The following is a 19,184-nucleotide window of genomic DNA, read 5'->3' as shown; positions in this document are numbered from 1 at the left end:
ATTGAAATATAAATATTAAATGCCAATAATAAATAGTAGAATACTAATAATAGATACTGTTTTGCACTGCAAATGTGTCTGTCAGCTCAGATGAAGCAAAACGAGATAAATGCCTGTTTTCAGTGAGAATGATCTTGTATGTTCGCGTATGACTTTATGTAAAAATCATTTTCTCAAATAAGGCACCCATCCAACCGGTTTGGCAAACCAAATGGAAACTGCTGGTGTTTTACCCTTTAGGGGAAATTAGCAGTGTTTGTGTATGAGTTCTGATTATACTAGGTGCAACGTGCAGTTATTAGTGATTGTTGCTAAAGGGGACGTCTGCATCTAGTGTCTTGATTTGAAGCTTTATTTCCTAAAAGAAAGTAAACATGAAGCTCCAGTCAGGTCAAAGTTCCACTGTTTGTTTGTTCATCAGACAGACAGTGAGTGTTGAAAACAGTTTCCTCTATTTAAAAAACAGGACATGTGTTTTCAGTAAGTCTTGCTATGGCTTCTTTTATTCAAGATTTTCTCTGTTATTACAGCTAGTCTCTTTAAAATCAGTCTTTTTTATCGCAGCAGGTCATGTTTGCATGAGTTCTGCACATTTCAAGGCTTTGATTTCAAGATTTTTTTTCCCTTATTGCTCTGCCACATTAGATGGAGTTGTTGAACAGCAATCTGCAGATCTTACCACTTCTACCACATTGTTGCTTGGGCTTGCATTTGCTTTGCATCTATCTGCCTTAATGCTTTGCATTTATTTCCAAGTAGGTTTCAGTTTTGTGAAATGGCTTTGGGGAGGTGTTTCAATGCAGTCACCCTCCTAAAGAGACAGGAAAGTCTGTAAAGATCTAAGTGTTCGTTTGCAAACATATTAATCAATGAATATAACACTAAATTTAGGTTGTTTTCTTTAAAGTTCAGGATATGCATGCTTAATTTTAACATAATATCAAAATAACTTCTATAACAGTGGGGAAATCCTGTTTTTCTTATAGATTTCATTCATTTTCATTTAAATTCGTACTGTTCCCGATGAAGTGTTTACTGGTAGGACAAATGCAGTACTTTGCTGTTTTGTTTTCTTGGTTTTTTTCTTGCTTTATAGTTACTAAGATATATCGTTTGTGCCAGCTGAGCTCGGTCTCCCCCGATGTATCTCTCCACAGCAACCGACTTTTGTTTTCCGTTCATCACTTTCGGTTCTGAGTCAGAGAAACCGGCTGATGATCCGCCCACAGCCGCGAGAAACGAAACTAAACCGGTATTTAAATCCACCAAGGAAATGAAAGGCGCAGTGTTACCGAAGACATCATAACCAGGTGAGTGCTTAAGATCATATTAAATAAGAATCGCTTTGTTCACACTTGTGTTTTTATTTTATATCTAGTGTCATTTGCCGCTGCTGTTTCACTCGTCTCAATGAGTCCGTTTTGTGTTAGTTTTTTAGCCTGGTCATTTCCGGTATGAGACTGGCACGCAGTTATTTAATTTCATTTGTTTATTTATTTTTAAGAGAGAATAACGCGAGTAATATATAATATTCTCGTTTCATATTGTAATATGTAGTAACATTATTATAACAATGATTAAGCATTTGAAAAAAAGATAAAAACATGTTATTGCATTTTATATATATATATATATATATATATATATATATATATATATATATATATATATATATATGTATATGTATATGTGTATATATATATATATATATGTGTGTGTGTGTGTGTGTGGACTTGTTTTTATATCCTTGTGGGGACCTAAACCTGAATACACAGACTCATGGGGACTAGTGTCACCGTGGGGACCTAAATTGAGGTCCCCATGGGTACAAAAGCTTGTAAATCATACAGAATGAGTTAAGAGTTAAGAAAGTAAAAATGCAGAAAGTTTTCTGTAAGGGTTAGGTTTAGGGTAAGGGGATAGAAAATACAGTGTGGAGAGTATAAAAACCATTGCACCTATGGAGAGTCCCCACAAGGATAATAAACCAGACGTGTGTGTGTGTGTGTAAAGAACGTGATATCGCAAAGACAAAGAACCACACACACATATACATATATAAATATGTGTGTTTTTATATATATATATATATATATATATATATATATATATATATATATACACACACACACACATGTATGTATATGTGTATGATATACACAGTATATATACACTGTAAGTTCACGAGAAATGAAACTGATATTTCACAGTGCCATATAAATAATTCACTGATGTATCCGTTTCAGATTGGCTCTGCTTGACTAATCAGACTAATAATAAATAGATATCTAATTTGTTTGTGAACAATAGCACAGTATGTCAATCTGATGGTACTGATATGTTCATTGACATAATCATTTACTTTTCAGAGTTACAGGTTCCATGCTTTCTATCAAAGCTTGTTTGTTTGTATTTATGCAATGTTTTAAGAAATGCACTTACTGTTTTGCAAGTGTTAAGGATGATTCAAGAAATGTACAAAAACTTAAATGTATTAAAGCAATTGTAGATTTGTAGAAACAGATGTCCACCTAGAGGGAAGTGAAGGTATTGCGGATGTGTACAGAGAAGAATTATTCTCATTTTTTTCTGTTAACTGTATTGTATAATCGCTCTGCAGCTATATTAACCACTGAAGAATGGTCAATCCAAGAGGAGGAGGACAGCAAAGAGGAAGAGGAGGCTTCAATGCCCCTTACAGAAGAGGTATAGATCTTTTTACTTCTTTACATTTCCTTATTTAAAGTTGCAGTCCATAATTGTGCGTGTGTGTACTTGTTTTTGCTACATTGTGGGGACCAAATGTCCCCACAAGGATAGTAAAACCTGACATTTTTGACATTTAAAAAATGTTAAAAAATGATTAAAAATAGTAAATGGTGTTTATCTGAAAATGTAATGATGCAAACATCTTTTCTGTAAGGGGTAGGTTTAGGGTTAGGGTTGGGGTTGGGTTAGGGGATAGACAATATCATTTAGTCAGTATAAAAACTATAGAAGTCTATGGAAAGTCCCCACAATTCACAAAAACAAACGTGTGTGTGTGTTCATAATTTACAAAATGTATATAATAAGTGAGTACATCATGAATCCATTTTCCAAACTGTGCTTTTGGTTTATCCCAGGGGTGTCAAACTCTGGTCCTGGAGGGCCGCAGCCCTGCAGAGTTTAGATGCAACCCTAATTAAACACACCTGATCCAAGTAATCAAGTTCTTCAGGCTTAATTGAAAACTGCATAGTATGTGTGTTGGAGAAAGGTTGGACCAAAACTGTGTTTGACACCCCGGTTTCTCACTTTGGTTCACCTATAAGAAGTGTTTATATTCATACTATTTTAGACTGGTTCTTTTAGTCATGCACATTTCATTTAATATTTCATATACATAAACAAAGAAATGTAACTCCGGCTACAATGTTCTTCCACAAGATGCATGCAGTTCTGTTTATTAACAAATGGTGTGCCAAAAGTTACGGACTGCAGCTTTAAAGGAGAAGTTCACTTTCAGAACAAAAATCTACAAATAATTTACTCCCCCCCTTGTCATGCTGATGTCAAGATGTTCATGCCTTTCTTTCTTCAGTCATAAAGAAATTATTTTTGAGGAAAACATTTCAGGATTTCTCTCCATTGCCCCTGAGTTTGAACTTCCAAAATGCAGTTTAAATGCAGCTTCAAAGGGCTCTAAACGATCCCAGCCAAGGAAGAAGGGTCTTATATAGCGAAACAAACGGTTATTTTCTAAAAAACTATTTTCTAAATATACTTTTTAACCTCAAATGCTTGTCTTGTCTAGCTCTGTGATGCGCATGCATACTCTGTGCACTCTGGTTTAAACAGTTTGGGTATGTCAAAAAACTTCCTTCAACTTTAAAATCATCCTACATCGCTGTTTTACCATTTTTTGTAAAGGGTGTTTGACCTTCTTTGCACGTTCACTGGTAAACACTGGGTCGGTACTTCTGCAGCGAGGCAGGACGATTTTGAGGTTGGAGGAGAAAATTAGAGTTTTTCGACATACCCTAACTGTATTGACCCGGATTACACAGAGTATGTATGTGCATCACAGAGCTAGACAAGATGAGCATTTGAGGTTAATAAGTATATAAATTGTAAATGTTTTTAGAAAATAACCAATCGTTTTGCTACATAAGACTCGGCTGGGATCGTTTAGAGCCCTTTGAACCTGCATTTAAACTGCATTTTGGAAGTTCAAACTAGGGGGCACCATTGAAGTCCACTATATGGAGATAATTCCTGAAATTTTTTCCTCAAGAAACATAATTTCTTTACAACTGAAGACAGACAGACAGAAACATCTTGGATGACAAGGGAGTGAGTAAATTATCTGTACATTTTTGTTCTAGAATCGAACTACTCTTTTAACTCAGTATGCATCCTTATAACTTATACACCACATTTTATATTTTTTTCAACAGATGGTTCTGTGCCTGGTCAAAAACAAGCAAGCAGGTCTTCCAGTCAAGGAAGAGGAAGCAGCAGAGATGGCCGAGGGGAGGGGGGAGGAAGAGGTGGAAGAGGAGGTGGAGGAGATGGAAGGGGTCGAGGTCACCATCAAGCCAGTGGAAGCTCAAACAGCCAAAGGGAAAGATGGCCAGATGAAAGAGCTCAAGGTACAAGAGGTGGTGGAGGAGGAGATGGAAGGGGCAGAGGACAGAGGAGAGGAGAAGGCGGGCAACATCATCACGGAAGGCCAAACGGGAACAACTCCCACCGCCCTATGATAAGGGGAGGCTTCTCTAATGCATCTTCACCCTCTCGAGGATTTGGGAGACCTATTCACGGGCTCATGCATCAGCGTTTGACCAATTATTTACTTCCAGCTCCTTTAATTTCAAGCAGCCGCCCTGAAAACCCACATCACCAACAAGCCAGTGGAAGTATGACAGATGTAAGCGCTGAAGAACCTCAAAGGGGAAGAGCAGAAACTCAGAGAGGTAGAGGGGGAAATGGGAGAGGGAGAGGAAGAGGGAGAGACGGCACCCCTGAAGTACGCAGACTGGGATATAAAACGCTTGAAGGCCTGCTGGAGAAAGAAGCGTCTGAGGTGGCCATCACTCTTTCCACCAGCACTGGGCTCAAGAATCTGCTTGACGACGATACAATGAGAAGCGACCTGGTGCAGCTGGTCTGTCAAGTTCTCTGCAAGGCCTTTGGGTCTCGAATTGACCGCAAGACTGTGCTGCACTTGGCTCGCGTCGTCAAGGACTCTCGCTTTTTCCGTAACTTTCTGCCTTATTACGTGACTGGAATGATGACGGATTACACGCAAGCTCGAAGGGAGCACTATCCCCAGTATCTGAGCAACATCATCAGCCTTCTCTCTGAGGTTCTCAACATGTTTCCACAAAGCTCTATCCAGTCGGTCTCCATGCTGGTAGCTCTTTTAAAAACGACCATCAATCAGTTGCGTGCTTCTGGTGTGGATATTCTCGACAGTACAGATGAAGACTTGGAGAGGGTGCAGGGTTTGGTGAACCATCTCCAAGAGAAATCAAGGGAAGGCACCTTACGGTCAGACAACTACTCCTTCCTTGCAGCTGACGAGGATGCACCACCTGGGGAGGAAGACTTCAGGACGATGAGCATCTATCCAACCATTGAGGAGTTCCACCTAGACCAGAAGCCGTTCCTGAGACCCAACATAATGTCTCAAAGCTTTCCTAACGCGCGCATCTATCTAGACACTCACTTCCGACTTCTGCGGGAAGATTTCGTGAGGCCGCTGCGAGAGGGAGTCAAGGAGGTCCTAAGGAGCCAGCACAATACTGATGGAATACCGATGAAAAAGAGGCAGTTTGATGACATCAGACTGTACCATGACACCAGATTGATTTTGCCACTCTGCACGTCAACAGGAATTGCCTACAAAGTGCAGTTTGACCCACGGCCTCTTCAGGTAATAACAAATTGCAAGTTGTCTGAGAGAACTCCATGTGCTCTGTAGCACCCAACCTTGTCCTCCTACTAGGCATGCACGATATTGGATTTTTGCCAATATCCGATATGCCGATATTTTTTGCAGATACCAATATATACTTGGTGTTGGAAACTTATGTTTATCATGGGCCAGAAGGTCTAGCATGCCCTAGTTGTAATTGCTATTTCTTAGTTCTTGTTCAACTGTTCTGCGCCAGGTTGGCCAGCTTCTCTTCCTCTTTCCAAGGCATATCAGCATATTGTTTTCACATGGGGTCGATGCCATTATTTGCATTTGCATTTATTGGCCGATTCCAATAACGTTATGATAATATCGTGCATCTCTACCTGCTACCATTGATCCTTCTGTTGGTTTATTCCTTTGTATCTTCTCTTACAGTTTGTCAGGTGGGAAAATTCCAAACGCCTGCTTTACGGATCCCTTGTCTGTCTCTCCATGGACAACTTCCAAAGCTTCCTGTTCGCCACTGTTACCGATCGGGATCCAAAGCTGCTGAGGAAGGGACAGGTGCATCTCTGTTTTTCTTCTGACAGCAGGGCCAGCTTGGCCAGTGTTCAACCCTCAGACTCCTTCCTGATGGTCGAGACTACGGCTTACTTTGAGGCCTACCGATATGTCCTAGAAGGTCTCCAAGAGCAAGACGAGAATGATGTTCCCTTTGAAAGGTACGCAGATTTACTTGCGCAAAAGTTTGTGGCTGGTTTTTAGAGAATTGCTATCTAAGGTATTCTGAGTGTTGTTTTGTGGTTGCTTGGGTTGTTCCTGTGTGGTTTTATGTCTAAAGTACTTACCGCCAAGGCTTTGTATTGTCAGTTCCACGTCTGAGCCTTAATAATAGTCATGTTACATTTTTGTTTTTTTTAGGTACATAGTGCAGTGCAACACAAATGTAGATCCTCCAGCTTACCTTCGAGTGGAGGGAAGATCATACGATCTGTCTAGCATCATGGCAGAAGGACAAGAGAAGATTCCACCCTTCAACCCCTTGACCCCACACGCTTGGCCTGATGAGGAAAAAATGGGTCTTGATGAAAGCCAACTTAAAGCACTTAAACTAGCCTTAACCAATGAACTGGCCATCATACAGGGACCACCAGGAACAGGTGACTAGAGATTGCTGTGAACCAACGTGGTACTCTCGAAATCAAGTTCCATATGCATATAAAAGCATAATAGATGCAACCTATTTCTGGAGTATAAAGACATCTGGTTTTGTTGTGCAAGATGGTTCATTTTCCAAACTGGAAAATTTGAAGATCCTGTTTATTTTCTTCTTCAGGGAAGACGCATGTAGGACTGAGGATCGCTCAGGCTTTGCTGGAGAATCATACGGCCTGGTCAAACGGTTGCCCTATGCTGGTGGTCTGCTATACCAATCATGCTCTTGACCAGTTTCTGGAAGGTATGGTGCTAATATCTATAACTGTGTTGCGTTTTTCAATACTTTGTGGATAAATCCAGGGACAAACATAAGTAGGTCACAAATGAGATCTCTCAGTTGTTTCTTAGAGCCAGCAATAAGATAAAATGGAAAGCAAATAGCAAATGCCTCCTACTTCTGAGTTCTTGCTTGTGATAAAAAGATACCAGTAATCTCAGAAGAGATTGTCTTTTAAGCATTTAAGGGACTTTGAACTTTATGGCTTTTTCAGAGAGTTCATTTTAGTCCAGTAAAAGATAACTCTACTGTTTCATGTATGAATTTATGAGATATTTTGTAACTTTTGTCCCAGGCATCCACAGATTTCTAAAAACGGGCATTGTAAGAGTTGGAGGACGAAGTAACAGTGAAATTCTAAAGCCCTTTGGTCTGAGGGAGCTGACCAGGGTATCAAACTTCCGCAAAAGTTTGCCACAGCACCTGAGGAGAGCCCATCATGAGGTGAGCCCTATATCATGGACATAACTCAGATTTATTATTTTATTTTATTTTTATACAAATCCTTTATTTCTTAGGACTGTCAATAGAATAAAAATAATTTTAGTATTATTGATATACTGTTAGAAACTTATAAATATTTTATATTAATTATATTAGTATATGTTTTCAGAATTTTTTAAAAAGTTTGAGTAAATTTGTGTTTTGTCATTTTTATAAGTAGCATTCTTATTCATTTTTAATATATAGAAATAATTTTTATTATTTTAGTGTTAATTTTTTATTCTTTTTTTTATATATATATTTTAGTACTTTAAGTTAAACTAAATGAAAATAAGAAATTATACCTTGGCAACTAGCTAAAATAAAATAAGTTTGTCTTTTATGTTTTATATTATTTTAGTTAAAATGTACTTTTCAAGTAATGAAAGCATTTTATTTTTTATTTTTTATTTTTTAATGATTTTATTTTTATTTAACCATGATAACCCTGTTGTAAACACTCAAGTTAAAAACAAATGTTTGGAATGATACAAGAATGAATAAATTATGAAAACCCTTTTATTTTTGCATAAACTGTTTCTAAAAAAAAAAAAATCAGGAACTTAATGTTTAATTTAAAAATTACATCAAATGTGTGACTGTGCTATCGGGCATGTGCATAACATGTATTATCACTTTTTTTTGTTACTCTTTCTTGTGAAAATGCCAGAATACATATTCAAAAGTTCTCTGAAAACAATTATGTGGCAATTATGTTGTAATGGGTTGTGTCCACAGATCTACACACAGATGGAGGCCGCAGAGGAGCTCTTAAAGAGACAGTCCGCTCAGCTCGAGTGCAGCTTGCGTGGCGTCCTCAGAGAAGACTTCCTGGAGAGATACATCTCTGAGCAGCACTGGGACAGTCTGTCTCTACAGCCAGTGAGTGTGAGATACATACACCGACTCTGAAAAGCTTTGCCACAGCTGTCAGACGTGCCATCTATAAATAGTGCATTCAGATCATGATAAAGCTATATTTTGCATTATGATATTTTTCCTGAACATCTGAGCTGAACAACAGCACAAGCTAACAAAAACAACTTTGGCTTCCTTGCTAAACCTTCAGGTGGTGTATGTCCATTAAAATCATGACCAATTAAAATGAAAGTATTTGTTAAAAAACTGCACCAAAATTAATATTTTTTGCCCAGTTTCGGTCTCTGAATAAAACTGAGCTGTTTTACCTCTATATTCTCACAATATATCATGCTAAAAAAAAAAAAAATAATAATATATATATATATATTATAGTATTATATTATTTATATTATATTATTATTATGCTGTTATAGTTTTTAATAATATTTTATATTAGTTAATATTTTTATTTTTCATTTTTAATTTCTTTAAAGTTTTAGTAAATTTGTCTTTCATCATCATTATTGTTATTATTCAAGTTATTATTATTAAAATATGTCTAAATAATTTATATTTATTTTTATTTAACCATAATAACCCTTCTGTGAACACTCAAGTTTTGAAAGACATAATGTTTGAAATGAAACCCTTTTTATTTTTGCATAAACTGTTCCTAAAAAAAACCTCAATAAATATCTAATTAATGTTTAATTTAATAATTAGATTAAAAGTGCTATCAGGCATGTGCATAACACGTATTATCATGTTTTTATTTGTTACTCATTCTTACGTTACTTTTGCGTTACTTTTTAAATCTGGACGGGGCTTGCTTGTTTGTTTTTAATATAAAAAAGTTCTATTTTTGGCAAACATAAAAGCTCTTTTACACCAAATGTTAAATGCATAAGCCTCAGGGTGAAGGAAAAGTAAATTCACGTCTGTACAGTAGAATGCAGAAGAAGAAAGTTCAACACACTTCAGCAATAAAAAAGAAGAAGCACAAATGTTTATCTAGCGTAATTTTTGCTTATTAGTATGGTTGAATTGGATCATCAAAGGTCATCGCCAAAGACATTGGTTAATACAATGGGATTAAATACAAAAAGGATATATTTGTGTTATTTAACATTTAATTAATGCAGGTTTTGTCATATTCTGAGTTGCATTTCACTGTTTTTATTCATTTTGACGAATACTGAATCTGTTTTTTTTTTTTTGTGCAAGTGAGATGAATTAATTCATGTTCGCGTTTATTCTAGAACATCAGTAACATTTATTTAATTATTTATTTCACCAAGCAATGAATCTTGTAACTTTGTGTTTAAACTCAGCAATTTTTAAAACATCCTTTCTTTCTGTGTTAGGCGTGGGAAGAATATGAGACTGTGGGGAAAAAGAAGCCTTCAATGATAACGGAGTGGCTCGGCATCGGATCCAACTTTTTTATGCAGGGGCCACAACTAACAGGTGAAGACTCTAATACACTAACCAAAATATCAGCAACAATTTATCTTATTATATTTTGTATGAGGGAAGCTAAACTGTGGATTGTTCCCTTAAGGAAAAAAACGGGCCCTCCACAACATCATTCTTTCAGCACATGCTCATTAAAGAAAGGAAGAGCTCTTTTATGGCATTACCTTCATTCTTTAATGCACAATGATTTTCTCTCACCGCTGAGATGCAGTATTTATTATCATTTGGTCATGAATGCAACAACTGCCAAACTATTCATAAGACACAGTCTTCAATATTTCTCAGTTATTGGCATAAGTACAGCGGTAGTAAAACCGGGCTACCATCCTGTAGAGTTCAGCTCCAACCCCAATCAAACACAGCTGAATCAGTTAATGAAGGGTTCAGGGTTACTTGATAATTACAGGCAGGTGTGTTGGAGCAGGTTGAAACTGAAGTCTGCAGGATGGTAGCCCCCCAGGAGCAGGGCTGGAGATAATATGGTAATAATATAGTAATATATCAGCGCCCCCTGCAAGTTGAGTCCTGTTTGTAATCCGTTTGTGTCTCAAATGTGCCTCTTGTGACCAAGCACAAGTTTTCATGGCCAAGCACATCATGAAATAAATCATTTTATTACTGCATGTTGATAAAGAACAAAAAATTAAGGCTTACATTACAAATGTCATCTAGCAACATTTCAAACCTCTCTCTCTTACATTTTCAGAGATGGCAGATGAAGACGGAGCACAGCTGGACGATGAGGAACTGATAGATATCGATGAAGAGGCCGATCTGATCGAGGCTGAGAGGATCGTGGTTGATGCAGATCATGGGGATAAAGACTGGAAAAAGTTGAAACGGGAGGAGAAAAACATCGCTGACATGGCTGAGCTGATGCTGGCTATGAACCTGAACGAAACTGAACCACAAGGACCAGCCCAGAATCAGGCTCAGACTAATCAAGGCGAATGGCAGGTATGAGAATTCATTATTTAATCATTTATATTTAATTAAAAACAGTTCGCATAATGTATAAGCTATAAAAACAGTTTATGTAATATTTATGAAAATGTAGAAAATATTTTGCACATAAAAAAATAACAGTTTTTAAATAAAACTTTTTTTATGAATATTATGTAAACTTTTCATGAGTTTATATGAAAGAAGTCCACTTCCAGAACAAAAATTTACAGATAATGTACTCACCCCTTTGTCATCCAAGATATTCATATCTTTTTTCTTCAGCTGTAAATAAATTTGTTTTTTGAGGAAAACATTTCAGCATTTTTCTCCATATAATGGACTGATATTGATCAGTCCGATTTTGAACTTCCACAATGCAGTTTAAACGCGTCTTCAAACGATCCCAAATGCAGGATTGTAAATTCCAGCCAAGAAAGAAGGGTCTTATCTAGTGAAACGATCAGTTATTTTCATTTAAAAAATACAATTTAAATACTTTTTAATCTCAAACGCTCACCTTGTCTTGCTCTTCCTGAACTCCAATCGTATTTTCTCCCTCAACTTCAAAAATCATTTCAAAGTCATCCTACATCGCTGCAGAAGTACCGACACAGTCTTTGCAACGTGCAACTTCTTGCAAAGAAGATCAAACACCCTTAACAAAAAAGGTAAAACAGTGATGTCGGACGATTTTGAAGTTGAGGGAGAACATGAGATGGGAATTTTTTGACATGCACTAACTGTCATGAACCGGAACAAAAACAGTTCAGGCAGAGTGAGACAAGACGAGCCTTTGACATTTAAAAGTATATAAATTGTATTATTTTTATGAAAATAACCGATCGTTTTGCTAGATAAGACCGTTCTTCCATGGCTGGAATCATTTACAACCGCATTTGGGATCGTTTGAAGCCACATTTAAACTGCATTTTGGAAGTTCAAATTTGGGGCACCATATAAAATCCTTAAATGTTTTCTTCAAAAAACATAATTTCTTTACAACTGAAGAAAGACATGAACATCTTGGATGATAAGGGGTAAGTACATCATCTGTCAATTTTTGTACTGGAAGTGGACTTCTCCTTTAATTGAGACTACATGGAAAATTTGCATATTAAAAATTTATTTTTAACAGCGCAGGACTGTTTCAAAGCAATTGAAAAGTAAAAAAAAAAAAAAAATCATGCTTCTCTTTTGCATGCAATGAAAATTAATGGTTTTCCAACTCCAAAAACTGCATAAAAAAAAGCATAAAAGCCAGAGTTATGAAATAATTTAACCTGTTTTATTTGGAAATATGCAACGTTACAGAAGTTAAATGGTGTTTTTGCCATGTGTATGTTGCTGATGTTCTACTGATTTGTGTTCAGATGCAAAGCCACCAAAAGAAAAAAATGAAGCAAATGGCTAAAAAAGAGCTGAGGAAGACTTCAGCCATGAGTGAGCAACAAGAAAGGCAAATCAGGGATATTTGGAGCCTCAATCTGAAAGACCGTTGGAGACTGTATCGGTAAGATGCACGAACATGCTTCCTTGCACCAGATGGCAGCATTTACCTACAAATTTATTAAAGGAGAAGTCCACTTCCAAAACAAAGATTCACATATAATGTACTCACTCCCTTGTCATCCAAGATGTTCATGTCTTTCTTTCTTCAGTCGTAAAGAAATTATGTTTTTTGAGGAAAACATTTCAGCATTTTTCTCCATATAATGGACTGATATGGTGCCCTGATGTTGAACTTCCAAAATGCAGTTTAAATGCGGCTTCAAACAATCCCAAATGCGGTTGTAAACGATCCCAGCCGAGGAAGAAGGGTCTTATTTAGCGTAACGATTGGCTATTTTCATTAAAAAAATCCAATTTAAATACTTTTTAATCTTGCCTTGTCTTGCTCTCCTTGAACTCTTTGTATTTTGGCTCAAGACAGTTAGGGTATGTCGAAAAACATCATATTTTCAAAAAAGGGTAAAACAGTGATAGAAGAAGATTTTGAAGTTGAGGCAGAACATGAGATGGGAGTTTTTCGACATAGGGAGAGCAAGACGAGCATTTGACATTAAAAAGTATTTGGGATCGTTTGAAGCTGCATTTAAACTGCATTTTGGAAGTTTCTGATTGGGGCACCATATCAGTCTATTATATGGAGAAAAATGCTGAAATGTTTTCCTTAAAAAACATCTTTACGACTAAAGAAAGAAAGACATGAACATCTTGGATGACAAGGGAGTGAGTACGTTATATGTGAATCTTTGTTTTGGAAGTGGACTTCTCCTTTAAGATGCACCAGTGAACTAAGTTGTTAATTCCAAATATACACCAACTAGATTAGATTTGTACTATAAACATCTTTGTTTTGTCCTTCAGGCTATGGATTTTGCGCTATCGGACTGAACTCCGCGCTAAGGCCCTCACGTCTGAACAGGTGTATCAGGACGCAGCTGAGCGGCTCAATGAAATCCGCCGTCGTGAGGACCTGTGTGTGCTGCGACAGGCTCAGGTCGTCGGTATGACCACCACGGGAGCGGCTAAATACAGACAGGCTCTGCAGGAGCTGCAGCCCAGGCTGGTGATTGTGGAGGAGGCGGCAGAGGTGTTGGAGGCGCACACCATCACCACCCTCAGCAAAGCCTGCCAGCACCTCATACTGATCGGAGATCACCAACAGGTAGACAGCACTTACAAAATAAAAATAATCCATTTCATTTATATATTATTTATTTTTATTTAAATTAATTGCTTATTTTTATTAATATGTTGTTTTTAGGTCATGTTAATTAACTAGGTTGATTTACTGCATAAACAATAAATGCTTGTATAATAAAATACCATGATGCTTCATGTGGTAACGGATGCCTTTATGCATTTCAACCTGCACAGTTGAGGCCTAGTGCAACAGTGTACGAACTTGCCAAGAATTTCAATCTGGAAGTGTCGATGTTTGAGAGGCTTGTGGGAGTGAACTTTCCATTTGTGCGCCTTAACTACCAGGTTAGTTTTTGTACTATCACATCAGCCATTTAAGGGTAGCACTTTATTTTACAGGCTAATTATGCATGTGCACACCATGAACTTGGGTAATAACTAGGTACTAACCCTGAACCTAACCTATTTAGTTACCTGATATTATCAGTACTTTCTTAGATAAGAACACTGTAAATATAGGTAAGTGCACATACTTTAAAATAAAGTGTAACCCATTTGATTACATATTTACGTGTCAGTCAGTGTTGCCAGATATTGCTATGAAAATAAATACTCTAAAATGACCAAAATTTTGTTAAAACTGTTTGTAAATAAGATAAGATAAAAACATCTCTAATCATAAACTGCAACTTCCCACTTTGTTAACTTCTAAAGTGTCAAATTAATAGGAAAAGACAAGCCCAAAGGCGCTTATAATAGCTTGATCTGGCAACACAGATGTCAGTCATTCCTCTCATGAATCACATACTTAAACAACAATCCTTTTCTGTTTATTTCTTTTGCAATGCCTTTCTAGCATCGCATGAGACCAAGCATCGCTCGACTGTTGACTCCTCATATATATGATACTCTGGAAAACCACCCCTCTGTACTGGAGTATGAAAATGTTAAGGTAAGTAATTTAGGCAAATACAATTACACAACCTTTATTTATAATCAGTCCTGGTAGATACTTGGTAATTTATGTACTATTATCTACTTGACACTTGCATCTTACGGTCTGCAGGGGCTTTTGGAAAATCTCTATTTCGTGGAGCATTGCCAACTCGAGGAAGAGATTAAGGACGGACGGAGCCACCAGAACACTCACGAGGCTCATTTTGTTGTCGCGCTTTGCCGCTACTTGCTGTTGCAGGACTACGAGCCTTCCCAGATCACTATTCTCACCACCTACACCGGACAGCTTCACTGTCTGCGTAAGCTCATGCCCTCTACGGAGTTCTCTGGCGTCAAAGTCCACGTTGTTGACAAATACCAAGGGGAGGAGAACGACATTATCATATTGTCTCTGGTGCGTAGCAATCTACAGAAAAGAGTCGGCTTCCTAAACATATCAAACCGTGTCTGCGTTGCCCTTTCTCGTGCTAAGATGGGTCTCTATTGCATCGGAAATATGGACATGCTCAGCTCCGTTAAGCTGTGGAGCAACATCATTCACACTCTGAGAGAGCGTAATCAGGTGGGTCGTGCTTTGACGCTGAGTTGTCAAAACCATCCAGATAAACAGATCCTCGCGTCCTGCAGTGCTGACTTCAAAGGTGCCCCTGAGGGTGGTTGCGATCAGCCCTGCCAATTTCGACTGGATTGTGGTCACGTGTGCACCCGTATGTGCCACCCATATGATGCGGACCACAAGAAATTCAAGTGCATGAAGGACTGCCAGAAGGTGCTGTGCGAACTGGAACACAAATGTACCAAACGCTGTTACCAAGAGTGCGGTAAATGCCGGGTACTCCTAGACAAGACAATTCCGTCATGCCAGCACATCCAGAAGGTGCCTTGCCACCAGGATCCTGCAACATTTGTCTGTCAAGAGCATTGCCAAAAGACCCTTCCATGCAGCCATCCCTGCAAGGCAGCTTGTGGAGAGTCCTGCATCACTCAGTGCATGGTTAGAGTTCAAATGCAGCTGAAATGTGGACACGTGCAGGAAGAACCATGCTACATTTCCACGGACCACAGAAGGGAGCCACACTGCAGAACTAAATGTGGCACCACCTTAAAATGTGGCCATCCTTGCCCAGGAACTTGCCATGGATGCTGTCAAGGTCGCCTACACAAAGCATGCTCCCACAAATGCCAGCAAATCCTGGTGTGTTCTCATCAGTGTTGGGAGCCTTGCGTAAGAGATTGTCCACCATGCTCGGTTCCCTGTGAGAACCGTTGCGTTCACAGCATCTGCAAGAAGGCTTGCGGTCAGCCTTGCGCCCCGTGCATGGAACCCTGCGAATGGCAGTGCCCTCACCACAGCTGTACCAAGCTGTGTCACGAACCATGCGACCGTCCGCCTTGTTCTGTTCCCTGCAACAACACCTTGCCCTGCGGACACCGCTGCATAGGTCTCTGCGGAGACCGTTGTCCCGATAAGTGTCGCATTTGCCATAAAGATGAGGTCATGGAGATCTTCTTCGGCAATGAAGACGACCCGGATGCTTGTTTCATTCAGCTTGAAGATTGCAACCACCTGTTCGAGACTACAGGAATGGATCAATATATGAATCTTGATGAAAACCAAGATGCCGAATTGGATCAAAGGGCGATCAAACTCAAGGAGTGTCCAAGGTGTCGCACTCCCATTCGTAGAAACCTTCGATATGGCACTCACATCAATCGCAGTCTGGCAGCCATTGAGATGGTCAAAGAGAAGATCAACGGTGTGCCGCATGATATCGAACAACAGCAGGAATTCCTTATCTTGGAGCTGCTTGAGAAGAAGAACTTGAGGAACCATCTTCCCAAAGAGTTTACCATCCTTACAGAGAGGCTCGAAAAAAAGGACCCTTCACTGCAACAACTTTGGCATCTCGAGAACTTGATGAACTTCCTCGAGAGCGTTGGGAAACTGAAAGCAAACCAAGCAGACCATATGACACCCAATCTGAACGAAATTCAGCCATTCTCTAGAAAAGCTGAAGAAGTCATTAGATTCCTCTTAAATCCGACTCAGAGGTTTTCAGACCAGCAGGTTGCAGATCTCGAGCGTGAATTGAAGAGACTCTCCTACCTGGCTGAACTCGATGTGCGCTGTGGCATGTCGCGGACCAAAAGTATTGTTCATGCCACCGAGATCCAGCAATTACGAGATATCCTGGAGGACAATTTGCCTTTCTCTGAAGGTCTGGAATGTACAGTCAAGCAGATGTTTACGGACTTGGACACCAAACTGCCACGCAGTGGCCTGGGCATCACTGACGAGGAGAGGGTGATGGTACTCAAAGCCGTTGGTTTGAGTAAAGGCCATTGGTACAAATGTCCCAATGGGCACGTGTATGCAATCGGCGAATGTGGGGGTGCTATGGAAAAAGCCAAATGTCCTGAATGCGACGCTGCTATTGGAGGCACCAATCACAATCTCATTCAAGATAATGCTGTGGCGACTGAGATGGATGGCGCAAAGCATGGTGCCTGGTCAGATGCTGCCAACTTGGCAAACTTTGACCGGGAAAACTTTGAAGACTTCTGAAATTCTTAAGTACTGCTGATAGGGTTTTAATCTGGTTAACACAAATAATTAAATGCTGTTTTTAGTGAGGTAAGGAGGTAATTGCACCTTTGTGAAGTCATTTAAAAGTTAGCAGGAGCTTTCAAAATGATTTTTTTTTCTCCACACTTGCCACTGATGGGAGAATTAAATTGTATTTTGCATTATGTTTGACCTATGTTGAGAGAATTTTGTTGGGTTTTTTTTTTTTTTTTTTTTTTTTTTGCTTGTATGTACATTTATGTGCACAACTAGGCAATCTCTTAATGAACTTGAATTTTGATCCTCATTATATTCTCAACTTCCTAGCTAAAATTTAGATTTTTCATTAACACAAAATATCTAAAAAAAAAAAAAAAAAAAAAGAGCAGCTCATACGTGATTTGCTCATGTCAGACGTAAGACTCAAAATAATTGCTACTGCCTGCTAAATGAACTGCACATTGTTTACTCCTCAAAGCCTGTTTTTATTCACATTTAATGCTTTGTATGTGGAACCTGGTTAAAATAAGTCCTCCACACATTTCAGTTTATTAGCTTTTAAAAACTTGAATTATTATAACAGTGACAAAAAAAAAGCATTTTCTTGTTTAAGTGCAACATATACATGCTCCTAATTAAGGAGGTCGGTATGTAATCATTCTTATAAAATATATGGGTAGTTGTGGTCCTGAATGCTAATTGGGCAATATGAATAATGTACTTAATTGTCTTTGATTCAGATGTGCTAACATACACAATGCTACCCAATGAGCACATTAACGATTAACAGTAGCTTACATGTTATAAACTATGTCACAAAAGAATAGCACTTATATATGCTTAATAAAATAAAGTTTTAATGAAAATGTGTCCTTAATGTTTTCATGAAAGCAACTTCAGGCCTTGGCTTCAAGTATATCCCTACTAATGGTTGTATTTGGCCTCACTAGGTTGGATTTCACTAGGTGGCAGCGGTGTATCATCAACAACTCTCTCAGAGGGCGTGCTTTCCATAACCCAAGCTGTGCTTTCTCTCATGTACGGTCAGACTTTGACCTGCATCAAGAAACACACTGGTCTCTGTCAACTTCAGCAGGTTTGCTCTCCACTGATATCTGCCCCATAATAAAGCATTACCCGAGCTCTCAGCCCAAATTACCAGCAGTCGAGTGAGTCCAGAGGCTAGTCTGTGAGCTGCTGGGACGGCTTCCATTTAGGCTTCCCAGCAGCTTACATCAGTTCATTATGTGATGAATGTCGTCCTGTCATAACATAAACCCGAATGCAAAGTCGGCACTTTCTGCACAGGAACTAAGGGTGGGGTGGAGAAGCGACAACAACGACAAAAACTGTTGTGTCAGGATGCGAAGGAAAAGCAAGCAGAAGTTTAAGCATATTTCTGAGGGACAGTATTTACAGCCGGTGATTTTATAGGCCTGAAAAAAAGCAAGTGAAGCAAAACGCCACAATTTCACGTGTCACATTCTTTTGCGTTAGTTTAATGCTTCATGAGTGCCTAAGAACATCCCTTAACTCTGGTAAAAATCAATCTTTCAGTGCTTTTATTGCTTTTGTGCACCAGTAGCGATGTTCGATAAATCACTGAACGATGATGACTTGAGTTGTTTTGCTAATTAATACAATTTATTCATTTAGCTGTACAGCATTTACTGTCGCCACAGATCAACACAGCATTTTGGCAGATTTATGCATAATTGGCGTGAGGTTACGGTTTCCAGGAGTCGATTTTTCAATGCCTTCACACTCATCTGCTCATTATGGATGTGACTTTTATTTTCTGTTTGAATTCAAGGACAGATTAGGACAGGACACGAGTCTGACGCATGATT

The 19,184-nt window shown here is 38.6% G+C and overlaps 1 protein-coding gene across 1 annotated transcript; it reads left to right on the top strand.

Annotated features, from left to right (window-relative positions):
- The first annotated feature begins 437 nt into the window (after positions 1–437).
- znfx1 (zinc finger, NFX1-type containing 1) lies at positions 438–18,194 on the top strand. The gene is made up of 16 exons (XM_051112308.1): positions 438–480; positions 1,158–1,310; positions 2,621–2,706; positions 4,440–5,920; positions 6,341–6,627; positions 6,827–7,065; positions 7,242–7,364; positions 7,696–7,844; positions 8,622–8,765; positions 10,109–10,211; positions 10,927–11,177; positions 12,536–12,675; positions 13,533–13,833; positions 14,046–14,156; positions 14,668–14,763; positions 14,878–18,194. The coding sequence occupies exons 3-16, from the start codon at positions 2,640–2,642 to the stop codon at positions 17,332–17,334; spliced, it is 5,949 nt and encodes a 1,982-aa protein (XP_050968265.1). The 5' UTR covers positions 438–480; positions 1,158–1,310; positions 2,621–2,639; the 3' UTR covers positions 17,335–18,194.
- Positions 18,195–19,184: the final 990 nt, after the last annotated feature.

This window comes from Labeo rohita, chromosome 6 (assembly GCF_022985175.1).
Source record: "Labeo rohita strain BAU-BD-2019 chromosome 6, IGBB_LRoh.1.0, whole genome shotgun sequence".
Classification (NCBI taxonomy): Eukaryota; Metazoa; Chordata; class Actinopteri; order Cypriniformes; family Cyprinidae; genus Labeo; species Labeo rohita.
Note: the sequence above shows the minus strand (reverse complement) of the source record. Positions and strands in the feature narration are given on the sequence as shown.